A 17,092-nucleotide genomic window follows, 5' to 3' on the forward strand; every position below is an offset into this window, starting at 1 on the left:
TCTAAAAAAAAAAAAAAAAAAAAAAAAAAGGTATAAGAAGGTACAAAGGAAGGTACATACCTCCCTATGCCCCATCCCCAGCCAGCGTGCCCTCCCCAGCGGGCAGTCACCTCATCCATGCTCTCATCTTGGTCAAGTCATTGCCAAGTCATTGGTCTATGTCCTCATTTTATCCCCATCCTCACCTGCTCCACGTCCTCACCTGCTCCATGTCCTCACCTGGTCCATGTTCTCACCTGGTCCGCATCCTCCTCTTAGTCCACGTCCTCACCTGGTCTGTGTCTTACACACTCAGCTCACCCAGTGTGTCTGTCAGGATACATGAACAAACAGGGATTTAAATCATCACGTGACATTTAGTGAAGTGCCCTGAATTCCCTGTTCCCATCATTGCCTTTCAAAGGTAACGATTTAAAGAGAAACACTAGATTCTGTCTCAGTTTAAGAATCTTCTTGTTGGATAAGTTTTTCCTCTGAGCTCTCTGCCTTCATTTGAGTTGCGTGTGCTTCCCCCTGCCTGGCTTTCCCCTCCAGGGAAACTGGACATGCTGGTGGCTTCGGCGGGCACGGGTGGCACCATCACAGGCATTGCCCGCAAGCTGAAGGAGAAGTGTCCCGGCTGCAAAGTGAGTGTCCCCAGGGGCCTCAGGGTGGGCGGGGCCGGGGCTGGGCCTGGACTTGGGTGTGTTTCTCTCCTGGGACCTGGGTCACGGTGCCAACTCCTCTGCCCCTGGGCAGCCTGCCCGTGCTTTCCAGCTGGCTGCTGGTGCTCGTGCCGGCTCCCACGGCAGTGCAGTCTTTGTGGGGTGTGCATAAAGGAATGCGGGACCCACAGTGTGACCCACAGGAGCTGGGGCGGGGTGGGCACAGCTGGCCCACATCCTCGGGGGTCGGGTTGCCAGGCTCCCGCCGCAGCTCTGTGCACTGGTTTGGGTGTAACTGCAGCAATTTCTTGGCTCATGGACCCCGAGACCAGACGTTCAAATCGAGGCGCTGGAAGGCCACACCTTCTCCCCAGGGTCTGTGGCACCTGGCGCTGGCCTGCTGCAGTCCTGGCGTCCTTGGCGTGTGCCCCTGCCTCCAGCCAGATGGCAGTGTCCCTCCCTTCTCCTCTGGGCTCCTGCTGCTCCCTGCTTCCTGCTTCTCAGATCTCCAGTAATCCGGATGAGGCCCACCCCCCGTCAGCTGGGCCGTGATTTACCTAAACTAACATCTTCAGGAGTCCTGTCTGCAATGGGCTCACACGCACAGGGACCCCGATTAAGATGAAGAATGTGTCTTTGTTGGGGTACATACCTCACCCCATCATGATGGGCGTGGGGCTTGATTTGGGGGCCTCTGAGGCCCTGAGCCTGCCCCACGTGGTGTTTCCTCGACATGCTAAAGGCAGGGATTTGTCAGGGGCCGTGTGTGTTGGGAGGGTCCCTGGATTTGGGGTGATGAGCAGGTCTAGACAGGGGCTCGTATAAATGCCTGACCGGCCCTGGCCTCCAGGAAGAGCCCGATGCCCAGCCCTGCCCTTCTTCCCCATCAGGGGCTCCAGCTGTCCCCAGGATTGGGGGCTCTGTGGGGGGCAGTCCTTGGGTCCCCTGCTCGGGAGGCCCCACGCCCACCCTGGGATGTGGCTCTTCTCCCAGGCAGGGGGGTCCGCGCTGTGTGCCCTGCACTGGGGAGCAGCTGGTCTGTTCTCTCCTCAAGACCCCGGCCGCGTTCTGGGGGTGGGCACCACAGCACCCGACAGCGTGGGGGGCGGTGCTGATGACGGGCACATCCTGAAGGGGCTCAGTCCAGCCCGAGCCCTGAGGCAGCCACTCTGTGCAGATCATCGGGGTGGACCCCGAAGGGTCCATCCTCGCGGAGCCCGAGGAGCTCAACCAGACGGAGCAGACGGCCTACGAGGTGGAAGGCATCGGCTACGACTTCATCCCCACCGTGCTGGACCGCAAGGTAGTGGGGGCTGGCACACGCTCTGGTGACATGCGGCCGTCCCCTCACACCTCGGGGCTCACGGCCCCTTTCCTCACTTCCAAATCCAGTGCCCAGAGGGTCCACCAGTGCGGGGTTAGCCTTCTCGGTGGAGGGTCCAAGGTTAACCTTCCCGGTGGAGGGTCCGGGGTTAACCTTCCCAGTGGGAGAGGCTCTGCCCCACTCTCATGCTCACAGGCTGTGCTCTGGGTGCCGCCTGCAGGTGGTGGACAAGTGGTTCAAGAGCAACGACGAGGAGTCCTTCGCCTTTGCCCGCATGCTGATCGCGCAGGAAGGGCTGCTGTGCGGTGAGCCTGGGCCGGGCCCTGCGCGGGGGCAGGTGAGGGGCAGGACACAGGCTCCTGCCCTCAGGTCACTCCCCGTCCAGACATGGCCAAGACCCCCACCCACAAGACCCGGGGCCGCCTGCTGGGGGGACCTCTGTCTCATCGGGCCCTTCCCAGCATCCCCCTCCTTGATATCCCCAGGGCCCAGCCACTCGGGGAGCAGGGGTCCCACCACAGGTGAGGGCAGGAGGCCACAGGGAGCCCCTCGGGGTGACGTTTCAGGTGTCCTGTCATCCCAGGAGCTGAATTACTGCTATTGTTATTTCCATAATAGGCTTCATTTTTTAGACCAGTTTGAGGTTTACAGAAAAGTTGGGCAGGAATTCTGGAGTTCCCATATGCACCCCACGCCAGTCTCCCCTTTATTCACATCTTGCATTTAGTAACTTGCGCTGGTCACTACTGATGAGCCAATCCCGATGCACTTGTTGTTCTGGTTTGCTAATGCTACCCATTATGCAGAATACCAGAAATGGACTGGCTTTTAAAAAAGGGGGTTTATTTGGTTGCACAGTTACAGTCTTAAGGCCATAAAGTGCCCAAGGTAAGGCATCAACAATAGGTAACTTCACCGAAGGATGGCCGATTGCATCCAGAAAACCTCTGTTAGCTGGGAAGGCATGTGGCTGGCATCTGCTTGCTCAGAGGTTGCATTTCAGCTCCTCTCTCAGCTCCTGTGCATTCTTCAAAGTGTCCCTTGTGGCTGCAGCCAGCTCGCTCCTTCTGTCTGAGCTTATATAGTGCTCCAGTAAACTAATCAAGGCCCACACTGAATGGGCAGGGCCACTCCTCCGTGGAAATTATCTAATCAGAGTTATCATCTACAGTTGGGTGGGTCACATCTCCATGGAAACACTCAATCAGAAAATGACAATCTAATCAGCACTAATATTTCTGCCCACACAACATTGCATCAAAGATAATGGCGTTTGGGGGGTCATAATACATCCAAACTGGCACACTCACGTTGAATGAAGTCCAGAGTTTCCAGGGGGCTTTGCTGAGTGCACAGCCTCATGGGTAGTTTCCGTAAGTTTTCACTGTGCACATGGGCTTGGCCAAGGGCATTGTGCCGAGTCCCCAGCACGAGGCCATCAGACAGGACAGTTGTGCTGTGAGGTACCCCAGGGGCTCCGGGGCACTTCCTTCTCTCCGTGGAGCAGACATACTTGGAGAGCAGGCCCCGGCCCACAGAAGGCTCAGAGACAAGGGTGCTGGGACCTTGAGGAAGGAGACGAGGTGTGAGTGGGTTGGGGACCCCTAAGATTCTGTGTGCACCCCACTGGGCTCAGGCCTGCCCTCTGCAAACCCTGGGGCTCAGCAGAAACAATGAGGCATTCTGTCCTTGCCCCCTGACCAGCAGGTGGGAGTCTGGGTGGGCCCAGTACCTCCTCCAGTGCCGCCCCCAGCTGGAAGGGGGTCCTGGCCACACCTGGGTGTGTGGTGCGGCTCTGGGGACAAGGTCAAGACTTTTTTCTTCCATCAAGAATAGCTTTGTCCTTGGGGAGGGGATTCCTGTTGGCGGGGGACACAGAGAGGCCGAGCGTGACTGTCCCTCAGTCTCTGCCACCCCAGGAGTGGGGACAGGGCTCTCGCCAGCCCCGTTTCCTCACTGGATCCTGAGGCTGTCCAGGCTGTCCTCTTGCCCACCCCGGGCCTTCCTCTCCCTCCAGACCCCTCGCCTGGGTGGGCAGAGCGGGTGCCCCAGCCAGGAAACAACCTGGGACCAAGGCCTCAGGCGGGCAAAGCCGCTGGGTTTCGCTCTCACGGGGCTTAGAGGGTTTTCAGGGAGAGAGAGAGAACAGTCACCGCATGTCTACTGCCAGCGCTCCTGTGCAGGGAATGTTCCAGGTGGTCATTTAAAATGTCACTTTGCACAGGGGTGAGGACCAGGGAGATGGAAGGAAATGGACCATCTGCCTGGGCAGCTCCTGGATGGCCGCGCTCTAGCAGGCTCCAAGCATGGAAGCAGGGCCCACTGGGTGGAAAACTATTTTCCAAAACAGGGTTGTCTCCAAAGGTGCCTCCATTCCTCATAATGGTTAAACCTCTGCATTTCCAGAATCTTCCCTGTTCCACATTCTCATTTGAGACAAGCCCAGGTTCCTTGGAAGGAGCATGTGGTGGTTGTAGAGAAGGGAGGCCCCGTCTCTGTGGGTGACCCCTCCTGAGGGCTGTTCTGTGAGCTCCGTGGGCTGTGCAGAGGCAAACACGGTCACCTCCGTGAGGACCTGCCCCTCCGGCCTTGACCAGGGCTCCTTGGCCAGGGCCAGTGGTCACCTCCAGGCCCAGCCTCCATCTGTAAAGTGATGCCCCGTGGCCTACCTCCCTGGGGGGCGCGTTTGTCACATTTCCCCAGCCCCCGGCCCCTGCCCCAGCCCGGCAGGAAACCTTGTTTGCCCAGGGTCTGCATTTGCACACTTGTGTAAATGTGCAAACAGTGTGTAAGAGGGGAGTGTAGACATCCAGGAAGTGGGTGCCCCCAGCGGGTCCTACTGGAGCATGTCCAGGTGTGCTTGTGCACACAGCCTCTCACACACATGTGCAAACACACACACACGTTCACGCACACAGGCTTGTTCACAGTTGCACACATGCACACTCACCCGTGGGTACATTTGTGCACATGCATGTTCACACACCCACACAGGCACATCGATGTACCCACTTGCATGCTCGCGCGCTTGCACACACACACTTGTGTGCATACACACATACATGGCCCCATGCATTCACATGGACAAACTTGCACATGCTGGCCCATGCTCGCTGGCTCATGCACACACACTGACATGCTGTGCACACCCGGCAGGCCTCACCACTTCCCTCCCGGCAGGTGGCAGCGCGGGCAGCGCCATGTCCGTGGCGGTGAAGGCGGCCCGGGAGCTGCGGGAGGGGCAGCGCTGCGTGGTCATCCTGCCCGACTCCGTGAGGAACTACATGTATGAGGCCACCCCCTCGGGTTCTGTTCTGCGCCCTCGTGTGACACCCTCCCCTGCCCTCAGGGGCTGCAGAGGGCCTCGGGGTTTGGGCTCCCGGTGCCCTCTCCTCCCCCTCCCTGCCTTTGGGGCCCCCCAGCTTCCTGGGACAGCCATGGCCACATCTGGGGCTGCCCTGGCCTGCCCAAGACCCCGAGGAGGGCACCCTGGAACCCCAGAGTCCGGGCCTGCCGCCCCCCTTCCGTTCCTCTCCCCTCCCCTGGTGTCGGCTCCATTACACCGTGGTCACCGCTGAGCCCTCACTGCTTCCACCCTGGCCTGATGGGGGGTGAGGGCGGGGCTGCCTGAAGTGGGGGCACACCACTTCTGTGCCCACTTGCACCTCTGGCCTGGGCCCTGGGAGAGTGGCAGCCGGGCAGGGGGCCACTGGGTGGTCCCTTAGGACTTGGGTTCCTTGGGCTGTGGACTGACTGACCGGCCTCCCCCCAGGCTCCCCCCGCTCACAGGGACGGGGCTCCCCATGCGGCAACGCGAAGCCTCCAGCTCTGAGTGCCCCCATCCGAGCGGAGGTCGTGGGCGGGAGGTTGGCTCTGCACCTGCCTCCAGGTGGGGGGGGGGGCACCTGAGGACCCTGCCCCCACCCCCAACCTGCAGGGTTTCCTCCAAGACCCAGGGGGCTGCGGGGGTCACGCATGTCCAGGGAGCTCAGCTGCCTGTGGGGGTGCTGGGCACGGCTGGGGCGCCCCAGCTGGCGGCCCCTGGTTGGCTCACGTGCACTGGCCCAGGCTGCCCCCCAGCCGGCGTGAGAGGGCCCGGCTCCCTGCGGCCCGGGCTGCCCGCTCTGCATGACACGCCTGTGGGGAGGCGTGAGAGGGTTTGGGTATGTCTGAGTGTGAATGAATGTGTGAGTTTCAGTGGGTGTGTGGGGTGAGTGGGTAGGGTGAGTGTGAGTTCTGTGTGCACACACGTGTCTGGGTGGCGCAGGTTGCATTGTCTCTGCCCACCCCCTTTCCAGTGCAGGTCCCCAGGAGCGCCCAGGGCAGCTCCAGCTTGGGGGGTGTTCATCTGGGGGGGCTAGGCCTCTCTGGCTGGACCCGACATGGGGGGCCCACGAAGGGGCATCATCCTGTCGCAGGAACTGGGGGAGCTTCCTGGGGAGGACCCCCTGCTGGCCCTGAGCTCACTCAGTCCCAAACCCTCTGCCAGGGTGGCCGGGCATTCCAGGCCCAGCTCAGTCGGGGCGCTGCAGGCTGAGCCGAGGCCTCTATCCGGCTGACCCGTGAGCCCAGGGAGGGGGTGCCGGGCGGTCTCGGAGTGTTGTGTCCCTGTGGGCCCCCTGGCAGGTGTGGGGAGACCTCCTCAGTGACCCCCCCCCCTGCCATGGCTGCAGGTCCAAGTTCCTGAGCGACAGGTGGATGCTGCAGAAGGGCTTCATGAAGGACGAGCAGCTCGTGGGGAAGAAGCCGTGGTGAGGACGCGTCCCCGGCACAGCTGCCCCACTGCCGCCCGCGGGGCCCTCTGCTGCCTGGGAGCTGTGCCTCAGCCCCGTGCCCACTCTCGCCCCGCAGGTGGTGGCACCTGAAGGTCCAGGAGCTGAGCCTGTCTGCCCCGCTGACCGTGCTGCCCACGGTGACCTGCCAGCACACCATCGAGATCCTCCGCGAGAAAGGCTTTGACCAGGCGCCCGTGGTGGACGAGGCGGGGTCAGTGCCAGCACCCCTACCCCAGGTCCCTCCATGCCGGAGGCCCGGGACAGGGCGGCTGGGTGTCCTCACCATGACGGGCTGGACGCCGGACCCCAGCCCTGCTCTGCGCATGGATGCCCTGAGCCCTGCCCCGTCCCCCAGACGTCCCCTCCCTGAGCAGCCTGGGGCTGGGCCTTAAGCCTCTGTCCCCTGTCACCCCCGACTCCCCCCGCGCTGGAGCAGGTCTCACATACTGACCACCTCACTCTGAGGACATGGCCACATGCAGGCTCCAGGTCAGACGTGCCCAGGGGACTGGCGGCCAGTTTCCCCAGGGCAGCCCCAGCTCTAGCCCCAAAAGCCCCGTTTCCCGAGGAAAGGACAGTTGTCCCTGAGAGGCGTGTCCTGAACCTCTTTTGGAGGCTCAGTGGATGGAAATGCCATGGACCCTGTGGCCATGGCCATCCCTGCCCTGGCCGGCCGGCTCCAGGAGGGTGGCACCCTCCTCAGCGCCCGCCACTCACCCCAAGCAGCTGTCCTGGGCGGGTCTGGGGTGCGTGCTGAGCCCCTCCCCGCTGCCTTCCAGGGCCATCCTGGGGATGGTGACCCTGGGCAACATGCTGTCGTCCCTGCTCGCTGGGAAGGTGCAGCCCTCCGACCAAGTCCGCAAGGTCATCTACAAGCAGTTCAAGCAGGTAAACGCCCTGGGCCTGGAGCAGGGGCTGCACGGACACCAGGCCTGGGCCTCACAGCCACACGCAGCCCCTCCAAGGGCAAGGGGTCGGGCGCCCAGCCCCCGGGGCCACCCAGTGACTGCCAGGCCCGTGCTGGCTGCACCGTCAGTGCCATAAAGCCAGAAGCTCCGGACAGGGAGAGGCTGCCAGTGGCGGCGGCTCAGCCATGTCGGCCGCGTCCAGGCACATTGGCAAGACCCAAAACCCCACCCGGGCCAGTCGGGCACCTGCCGGGCTGCGGCCACAGCCCCAGGGAGAGTCCGACATGCCCATGGCATCTAGCCCTCGTGTCTTCCTGTGCATGTGTTCGTTTTAGAATGCCAGGTGTGCTTCCTCATTTACTACGGCCTGGAACATTCTGGGAGAGCGAGCAGCATGGCCCCTTGCTGGGCAGAGCCCCCCAGGGGCAGTCCTGGCTGGTCAAAGCCAGAGCTTATCCTGAGACGGGCCCCTGATGGGAAGGCGGCCGCTGGAGGCCGTGGGCAGAGCTACAGGCACTGTGGCCCCCAGGCTGGGCGGCCCCCCGTCCTCCACAGCTGCCCGTGAGAGGGGCTGGCACTGGGGTTGGTTCTCCTGCGCCTGCGGGTGAGGGGCTTGGCCCAGAGCTGGGGGTGTGTTTGGTTTTTCTCTTTTTCCCATCATGTGTGCACACACACATGCACACGCACATGTAAGGGCCCACACAGACCCACATGCACATGCACACACACACACAGGTGTACCCAGACACATGCACGCATATGAATGTACACCCAGACACACACATACGCAGGTACACACAAACAGGTGTACACATGCACACACACGAATGCACACACACAGGTGTAGACGCAAATGTACACTCAGACAACATGCATGTGCACACATGAATATACAGACACACATGTTCATACACACAAGCACACACAAACATACACATAGGTGTACACATACACTCACAAATGTACACGCACAGGTGCATACACACGCACATGCATGCACAAATGTACACTCAGGTGACACATGTGCACACATGAATGTACACACACACACAGGTGTACACATACGTGTGCATGCACTCAGGCAGGCCCACATCCTTCTGAAGGTCTTGTCGGCCAAAACAGCCCAAGCTTGGGGGCCCCCCACCACCTGTGGGGTCCTGGAACTAGTTCAGCGGATTCCTGAGGGGAGGGCCGGGAGGTGCTGGGTCTGCCCTGGCCCGGACTCTTCTGAAAGCGCTAGAAAGGCTCCTCACGGGCTTCAAGAGGATGTGGAACCAGAAGCTGCGAGCCATTCAGACCTGCCCTACCTTTTGGGCAGTGGCAGCTGTTTCCCACATCCACATGGCTGGGCCAAGGGCCCTGTGTCCTCTCTGCTGGCCTTGGTCTCAGTCGGCGCTAGGGAGAAAGGGGCTACAGGGAGAAGGCAGCAGCCATCAGCAAAGAGGCTCTGGGCATGTGTGCTTGCGGTGTGACCCCTGAGCCATGCAGGAGGGGACCTGTGGATGGCAGCCAGCGGCCACACCCTGGTCACATGGCTGGCTGCTTCCAGGGTGGCCTCCCCCACTTCTCAGCAGGACCAGGGGTCTCTGCCCCCTGGCTGGCTTCCCTGCTTTCCCATTCTCAAATCTCCTTCCCCACCCTGTCCACGTCATCAAAACCCCCTGCAGCAGAGGGGTCCATCGTCTTTCCCTTTGAAAGTGAAAGATGGGCCCTGATTTTCTTCTTCCCCTTATTAGAAATTACAATGTTTTTTCCACTGTGCAGAAAGCACAGAGTTCCCAACCTCCCCTCCAGCATCCCCCAAGGTTGCATCTGGCCCTGCCATGGCAAGTTTCTGACAGTTGGTGCATTATTGCCACTGGACTCCAGAGCCCACACTAGGGTCCCCTTTGTGCGGGACAGGTCTGTGGCTTCAACCACCGCGTCATGTCATGTGTCCAGTGTCATAGCATCCTACAGAACAGTTTCCCTGCCCTAAAATCCCCAGGCTCCCCAACCCCCTCTGGAACCCCACAACCACCTCTCCACTGACCCCCTAGTCCTGCCTTTTCTGGAATGCTGCATGGTCGGAGACTCACAGCCAGCAGCCCCCTTGGGTGGCTCTTCCCACTTGGTAGCGTGCCTTCAGGAACAGCCTTCTGTGGCTGGTGGCTCACCTGAGGATCTTTTTAAAAAAACGCAGGTCACATTGCCCTTTTTTAGTTCCTAAGTCAGAGCAAACGGCCACAGAAGTCTCCTTCAGGGACACTGTCACATTGGGCTGTTGCCCCACTGCCCCTTCTTCTCATCCAAGGGCCACATGAGCAGTGGCAGGCAGGGGCTAAGGGGAGTGGGTAGTGGGGGCCCCAATAGGGGCCGTGGGGTGGTGGGGTGATGGGCGGGGGCAGAGGGGAGCAGGCAGTGGGGGGCCAGGCAGGACCATGGGGTGGGGGGAAGGGCAGGTGGGGGCCATGGGGTGGTGGTGGGCATGTGGGCTGGGGGCCATGGTGGGATGGGTGTGGGCAGTGGGGGACCAGGTGGGGCTGTAGGGTGGTGGTGGGGATGGGTGGGACGGGATGAGCTGCCTGTGGCTTCTCCCACAGATCCGTCTGACAGAACCCCTGGGCATGCTCTCACACATCCTGGAGATGGACCATTTTGCCCTGGTGGTCCACGAGCAGATTCAATGTAAGTGGGACTGGGCGGGGTAGGAGTCGGCGCTGGGTTCTTGGACCATACTGGGCCAGGCCAGGGAGCTCAGGCCCTGCCTCCTGTGCCAGCCCCATGGCGCCCTTTCCTGCAGGCAGAACCAGGTCCAGCTGGACAGCAGGAGCCTCCATCCCTGACAAGGCCTTTGGAAAATAGGTGGTCCAGCCACCTCTCCTTTGACCTCCAACCCCAGGCCCCTGGGCCGTATACCTCTGTACAGAGAGAGGGTCCCCCAGAGGAGAGGCCCTTGGTGCCTCCCCCCACACTTCTGATGCTCTAGGGGGCCATTCTGAGGGGTGATGATTCCCGCGGGGCACCCTGAGAGAGGGGGTGCTGGCTGTGCATGGTGCCCCCAGGTCCGCAACTATCCTTGGGGCCCCTTGCCCAGACTGAATGAACTGGGTGTTAGGTCCCTTGGGTGTGGACAGGAGGTGGGCAGTTTCCAGGACCCTGAAGGCTGGGCCCAGAAACATCGGGAACAGTTGCAAATGTTGACCCCTGGTGATGCCAGCATCCTGTTATGCGTAGGTTCCAGTCTCCACCCTTCCCTGAGCCCCTGACCAGGGCCTGCATAGCCCTCTCTTCAGGGAATTCCTGGGCCAGTGCAGACCCCAGAGGGCCCCCTGCATGGGCCTTGCCTTGTGGCCTTAAAAGCTCACACTCACAGATGCCTGTTCTCAATTATCCCCACTGTACTGGATAAGCCAAGGCCTCCTTGCCAGGTTCTAGGCATGGCCCGGGATGGAGCCACTCCCTGCCTGGGCCCCAGGGCTCCATGTGCAGCAGGTGCCATGGACTGGTCAGTGAGGTCTCAGGGGTGGCCACACTTCTAATGTTCTCTCCCATGCTTGGCTCCACAGCGTGGGACCAGGCCTCACCAGGAGAGGTGGGGGGGCCTTCAGGTATGTACGTGGGTACCTGAGGGTGAAGGAGGGCTCAGGGGTCTGGCTCCCTCACCTCCATGGCCCCCGGCACCGACTGGCAGCCGGCGCACCCACTATGTATGTGTTACTCCAAGTCTCACATTTACTGTATTTGAAAGTCTCGGACCCTCTTGCCTCCAAAGCTGCCCTTTCCGGTGATGTCCCTGAAATATAGGCAGCATTTTCCCACTGCATCCCTTTGCTTTTCCTGAGGCTCCCCAAGGAGGCTGGGATCGGGGGCAATCGGTACCCCCAGAGGCTCCCCATCATGTCCTGCCCCACCACCCAGGCCAAGGCATGAGGAGTGATGAGCAGTGGCAGGGGTGGCCATGGTGCCTGGCATTGGGGCCTGATGGGGCTGCCCTGGGCAACTGACTCACCCATCTGTTCTGCCTGGCCCCCTGCACTTTTTGTCCCCACACCCCAGGCCTGTATGCCCCACAGTGCGGGGGGAGGATGTGCGTCCACTCTGAGCTGAGATTTGCTGGCATCCAGGGCAGAGATTCGAGCTGTAGTCTGTTCTGGGTGTGACAGTGACTGAATTTCATCCCTAGGCCTGAGCCTTGGGCACTGAGGCAGAGTTCCGACCTTACTCCCAAGGGGGGACATTCTAGGGCATCTGGCCAAGGGTCATGGCCCAAAGCAGTGACCCTCACCCAGGGCCAAGTCCCAGGCTGTGCAGCTGGCCAGGTGGCAGAGCAGCTGCTGCCGAGGAAGAGGATGCCCCCTCCTTCCACAGCAACACATGCCAGGAGGCTGGGGAGGGGCCGGGGGTCGGGCGGCTGCACAGGTCAGCCCTGTGTCCTGACAGACACCTCAGGCCCACTGCCTCCCCCCCCACCCCCACAGACCACAGCAACGGGAAGTCCAGCAAGAGGCAGATGGTGTTTGGGGTCGTCACCGCCATCGACTTGCTGAACTTTGTAGCCACCCGGGAGCGGGTCCAGAAGACAAACTGAACTGGACGTGTCTGGGGAGCCAGAGCGGCGGGACACTGGGGCCTGTTCCCTCCGGCTTTTGTGGACACCGAACACTGCAGTTTTCAACTGCCTTGGGGCTGGGCGACGCTTTACCAGTGTGGGTAGTGAGGAGGGCAGGACAGCGGAAAGGCTACGGGTCCCCTCTTGTAGCATTTCCCACTTAAAATGAATCTACTTGTGTTTTATTAGGTTCATTTAGCCTCTTTAAAATGCTTTTTTTTTTTAATTTAATTTTTTAATTAGGGAAGTTGTAGGTTTATGGAAAAATCATGCAGAAAGTAGAGTTCCCATATACCAGCCCTGTCCCCCGTCACACCCACAATTTTCCCTATTATTAACTCTTTGCATAGTGTGGCATCTCTAAAATGTTTTGACAAAGAAAATTTACGAATAGAGGAGTTGGCTCAGAGGGAGGAGTGCGGCGATGATGGGCAGGATTCGCTCAAGGTGGAAGTCAGTGCCTCTCCTGGAGACAGGTCATGAGTGGGGGACGCAGGAAGAGGGGGTAGGCTCCATCCTTTCTCTAGGGCCGCGGGGTCCACATGGGGCTGGTTGGGGAGAATGGCTTGAGTTTGCCCCTCATCCTCACAACACTGCTTCCCCACGTTTCCCAGTGACCCGCTGCTGCCTTCCCACCGAGGCTCCAAACAGCAAAGCACCATCCTGAGCTGGTTCTGGCTGCAGACACTCCCCCCCCCCCCCGCCCCTCTGCCCACCAGAACCCACCCCAGAGGCTGCTCTGCTCGGAGGCCACCCGCACAGCCCTCCTGTGCACTGTGTCCTGATGCAAATGGTTCCTGTCGATTGTTTCCTCAAGTTTTTGTTGTTTTCTAGAAGTGGGCTATCCCTGACTTCATCCATTCCAATTTGGGTGCCACTAAGAGTGTTGGAGTTAGGACCTTCCCATGACTGCTTTCTGGCTTTCGTTGTTTTGTTATTATTTTTAAAATTCCCTTTGCCCCTGTGTCTTCCTCGGCTTCCTTGGTGTCACTGCTTCGGGCTGGGGGTGCGGCTGTCGCGGTCACTGCTGCTCACTCTGCCCACTCACGTGATGGGGCTGTCAGCAACAGGCGAAGTAGCCCACTGCGCTCCAGCGACCCTCGATTTGGATTTCATATAATCTTTTCCTGTCGTGAAACATTCTTTTCTCCCTTTTTTTTTTTTTTTTTTTGCCATTTAAAAGTGTAAAAATTATTCTCAGCTCATGGGCTATACAAAAGCAGGAGATGGATGGATTTGGGTCTGGGGGCCATCGTTTGCCGACCCCTGATCTAGGGTCTTGGTCAAGTGGGGGGCTTCTCCTGAGTGCGGGGCCACCCTCTGTGCCCCCGGGAAAATGCATGCGAGGAGCAGACCCTGAGCGTCAGAGTCCAGGGCCCTGGGGTGTAGGCAGGTCAGCACCCCTGAGATCTGTGTGTCGTGGGCACTTGGGAGTAAACAAGGACGAGCCTTTCAGCTCTAGTGAAAAGCAACGGGCCATCTCTCTGGCTGACGAACACCCCTGGCTCTGGATAAGGATGTCCGAGAGCTGCAGCAAAAGGATGTACCCCAGAGTCACTTTCTGGAAACACACAGCACCTGGGCAGGACAGAGCAGCCTCAGGGACTGACTGTTGTCTCAGAAAATTGCAGTAGCTCTTTCTTGGTAATGAATTTACTCCAAGAACTTTCAAGCCTTTTTCTTTCAGCACAGTCTTTCCTTAATCAGTATAACCCCTCCTCAGCCAGTCTCTTGTGGGTGGCCAATCCTCTATCATAGCTCTTGGGGTGTGAGCCTGAGGTCCTAGTGGCCCCCAGAACCACTCCTGCACCTCTCTGAGTGTAGGCCATGCTGATGGGATTTTCTCATTTAATGTGTTCTTTGAGTGTCCTCCTTGCTGTTTAAAGGACGGTCACATTCCAGACAAAAACAATCCGCACTCAGAGGAGTGAGCTTGCAGGGGGTACTGCAGACATTGGTGGGGTCTGACATGCACACACTTTGCAGATGAGAAATTGCTTCTCACTTTTAATTTCTGTTAACAAAAGCAAACAAAATGAAAAAATCAAATATTTTCTGCGAACACAATTAAATGGGACTAAAAGCCAAACGTAATGATGGGGCACAAATAAATGTGATGTCTTACCTTCAAGCCTCGTGTGCTGTCAGTGGTTGAAATTGCACCCCCGTCCCAGGGATCTCGTTTTCTGGAGGGCGGTGGGCGGGCAGTAAGTGGTTGCAGTTCTAGCACGCTGCGGCTCCTAAGGGTCAAGCTGTTTTTATTGAGGTTTTTTTTTAAGGAGCTTGCAAGTGATTTGTGGGTCTGCCTGAACACAGAACATCCGGCTATGTTCCTGGGGCAGGGGCCGGCGGGACTTTCGGTACCGACAGTCCTGGAGCTGCCTGTGGCCCCAGGAAACATGGACCAGAGGAGTCTTGGGGGCCCTGGGCCATCGGTCGTCCTGGCTTTCACTATTTTTGCTCAAGCCTCAGCGTGTGGGGTCATCCCTGCCCCCAGGGCGGTCGTGGCTATTAATTAGAGAGGTTGTCCCTGGCCCGTGGGGAGGCAGCGAAGTCATCGTCACCACCTCCCTGCCCTGCACCGCTGGACTTAGCATTTGGAAAGTCCTGGCAGATCACGGCTGTTCCGGTTTGTTAAAGCTGCCAAAATGCAGTATACCAGAAATGGGTTGACTTTTAACAATGGGGATTTATTAGGTTGCAAATCTACAGTTCTGAGGCCTTGAAAATGTCCAAATTAAGGCATAAAGAGGTAGATACTGTCACTGAAGAAAGGCCGATGGCGTCCGGAACACCTCTGTCAGCTGGGAAGGCACGTGGCTGGCGTCTGCTGGTCCTTCTCCTGGGTTCTGGTTTCAAAATGGCTTTCTTAGTTTCTGTGGGTCCTTCTTTCTTCTCCATGGGTATTTTCTCTTTTAGCTTCTCTCTACTCTCTCCAAAATGTCCCTGCCTTTTATTCTCTCATGGAGGACCCCAGCAAAGCTATTAAGACCCACCTTGAGTGGGTGGGTCACATCTCCATGGAAACAACCTAATCAAAAGGTCCCATCCACAATAGGTGTGTCCCCACATGAGTGGATTTAAAGAGCATGGCTTTTCTGGGGGACATAACAGCTTCAAACCAGCACAGTGGTGGTTTCCACCACTGCCCCTCTGATGAGTCTGGGCTGCTGGTGGGATGGACTCCTGTCCTCGTTGGCTCTGCCGGCTCTCGCCTGTCCACTCTGGCCTCCTGGGACCCACAGCCTCATCCCTGCCGCCTACCCCTGCCGGTGCCCTGCTGGCCACCTCCTCCCTGTCAAACCTCCATGTCCAGCTCCTCCCAGGCCTGCTCTCAGTCCCCTGGGCATGCGCTGTGGCCTTTTTCCTCCTGGGTCTCCCAGCATATTGCCATCACCCACTGGTGGGGGCTGTGGGCAATTGCTGAACAGCCCTGCCTCTTCCTTCCCTGGCACCCCCTCTGGAGTGGACCCTCCTGTGTTTTTTACTTTTCCCCTCCCAGCTCTGGATCTCCAGACAGGCCAGGAGCCCCACCTTCCTTGGCCTGTGGGTGAAAATCACATCTTTCTGGGACCCAGGAGAAATTCACTAATGTTCATTGGACAACGCTGGTCTGCAAAGATTGCTTAGGAAGGAGCCAGACCAGAAGATTCCAGACAGCCAGTGACACCGAGGGGCACCGGCCATTCCAGGCGTGGAACCTGGCCACTGCCCACTTCAGATCTTCAACTTAATCACACCTGCAAAGTCTTTCTTCCCAAACGAGTTCACAGTCACAGGTTTGGGATTTAAGGATGGCCGTATCATTTGGGGGGACAGCCCTCAACCCATGACAATCCACTCGGGCTCCCTCAAATCACATCTATCCCACATGCAAAACACCTTCACCCCACCCCCTTCCAGAATCAACTGCAAGTCCAAAATCTCATCTACCATTAACCGTTAGGGAAATGCAAATAAACCACAATGAGAAGCCACTTCATACCCAGCAGGATGGCTATTATTTTTTAAAAAAGGAAGACAACAAGTGTTGCTGAGGGCACAGTGAAATTGAGACCCTGGGACATTGCTGGTGGGACTGTAAAATGGTGCAGCTGCTGTGGAAAGTTGTGTGGTGGTTCCTCAAAGAGCTAAATAAGCAAGGCACGAGAAGACAGATAGCATACGATTTCATTTACTTGGGAAATCTGTAGAAATAGCAAATTCATAGAAACAGAAAGTAGACTGGAGGCTCCCAGGGGACGGGGAAGAGGGGGTCGTTGCTTGGTGAGGATGGAGTCTGTGGAGGCTGGAGTTGTGTACTCCCGAAAAACAGGTTCTTCATCTCAATCTGTTCCCGTGGGGGTGAGCCCTTGTAAACAGGGCCTTGTGATGGGGTGACCTCAGTTGAGGGGTGGCCCAGCTCAATCGGGAGGGGTCTTTGTCCTGCTCCTGGAGGACTTACAGGGAACGTCACAGAGAGAGAAGCCCTGGGAGCGTCCAGAAGCTGGAAGTCGACAGAACTGGAAAAGCAAGGAAAAGACACCACCATGTGCATTGCCATATGACAGAAAAACCAAGGAGCCCCACAGATTGTTGACAACTGGAAAAACCAGGCTTCCAGCTGCTGAAACCCAGAGCCAACACATTCCTGATGTTAAGCCGGCCCATTGTGTGGCATTTGTTTTATCAGCTAGGAAACTAAAATAGAGTGTTTGCAGATTTTAGTAATTTTTAAATAAAATTTTAATTTACTAACACCTACAGCCTCTCCCCCATCTTATCTAGATACAATCAGTTCAGAAGTTCCAAGTGTCATCTGGATCAGGTGTGGTGAGACCCCGGGTGGGGTCCCTGCTGGGGACCCTCCT

The 17,092-nt window shown here is 58.4% G+C and overlaps 1 protein-coding gene across 8 annotated transcripts in view; it reads left to right on the forward strand.

Annotated features, from left to right (window-relative positions):
- Positions 1 to 14,373, forward strand: part of CBS (cystathionine beta-synthase) — a 33,860-nt gene extending 19,487 nt beyond the window's left edge. For 5 of the 8 annotated variants that reach the window (XM_037830996.1, XM_037831040.1, XM_037831024.1 and 2 more), the window contains 10 exons: positions 535 to 626; positions 1,822 to 1,947; positions 2,189 to 2,273; positions 5,125 to 5,254; positions 6,642 to 6,719; positions 6,820 to 6,954; positions 7,523 to 7,631; positions 10,234 to 10,318; positions 11,200 to 11,241; positions 12,112 to 14,373. In XM_037830996.1, the coding sequence (XP_037686924.1) occupies positions 535 to 626; positions 1,822 to 1,947; positions 2,189 to 2,273; positions 5,125 to 5,254; positions 6,642 to 6,719; positions 6,820 to 6,954; positions 7,523 to 7,631; positions 10,234 to 10,318; positions 11,200 to 11,241; positions 12,112 to 12,221 (992 nt within the window). In that variant the 3' untranslated portion in view covers positions 12,222 to 14,373. The remainder of the gene's footprint in view (positions 1 to 534; positions 627 to 1,821; positions 1,948 to 2,188; positions 2,274 to 5,124; positions 5,255 to 6,641; positions 6,720 to 6,819; positions 6,955 to 7,522; positions 7,632 to 10,233; positions 10,319 to 11,199; positions 11,242 to 12,111) is intronic. The other 3 variants (XM_037831003.1, XM_037831009.1, XM_037831016.1) reach the window with 3 other exon arrangements.
- The last annotated feature ends 2,719 nt before the right edge of the window (positions 14,374 to 17,092 follow it).

The sequence above is a fragment of the Choloepus didactylus genome, chromosome 1 (genome assembly GCF_015220235.1).
Source record: "Choloepus didactylus isolate mChoDid1 chromosome 1, mChoDid1.pri, whole genome shotgun sequence".
Lineage (NCBI taxonomy): Eukaryota > Metazoa > Chordata > Mammalia > Pilosa > Megalonychidae > Choloepus > Choloepus didactylus.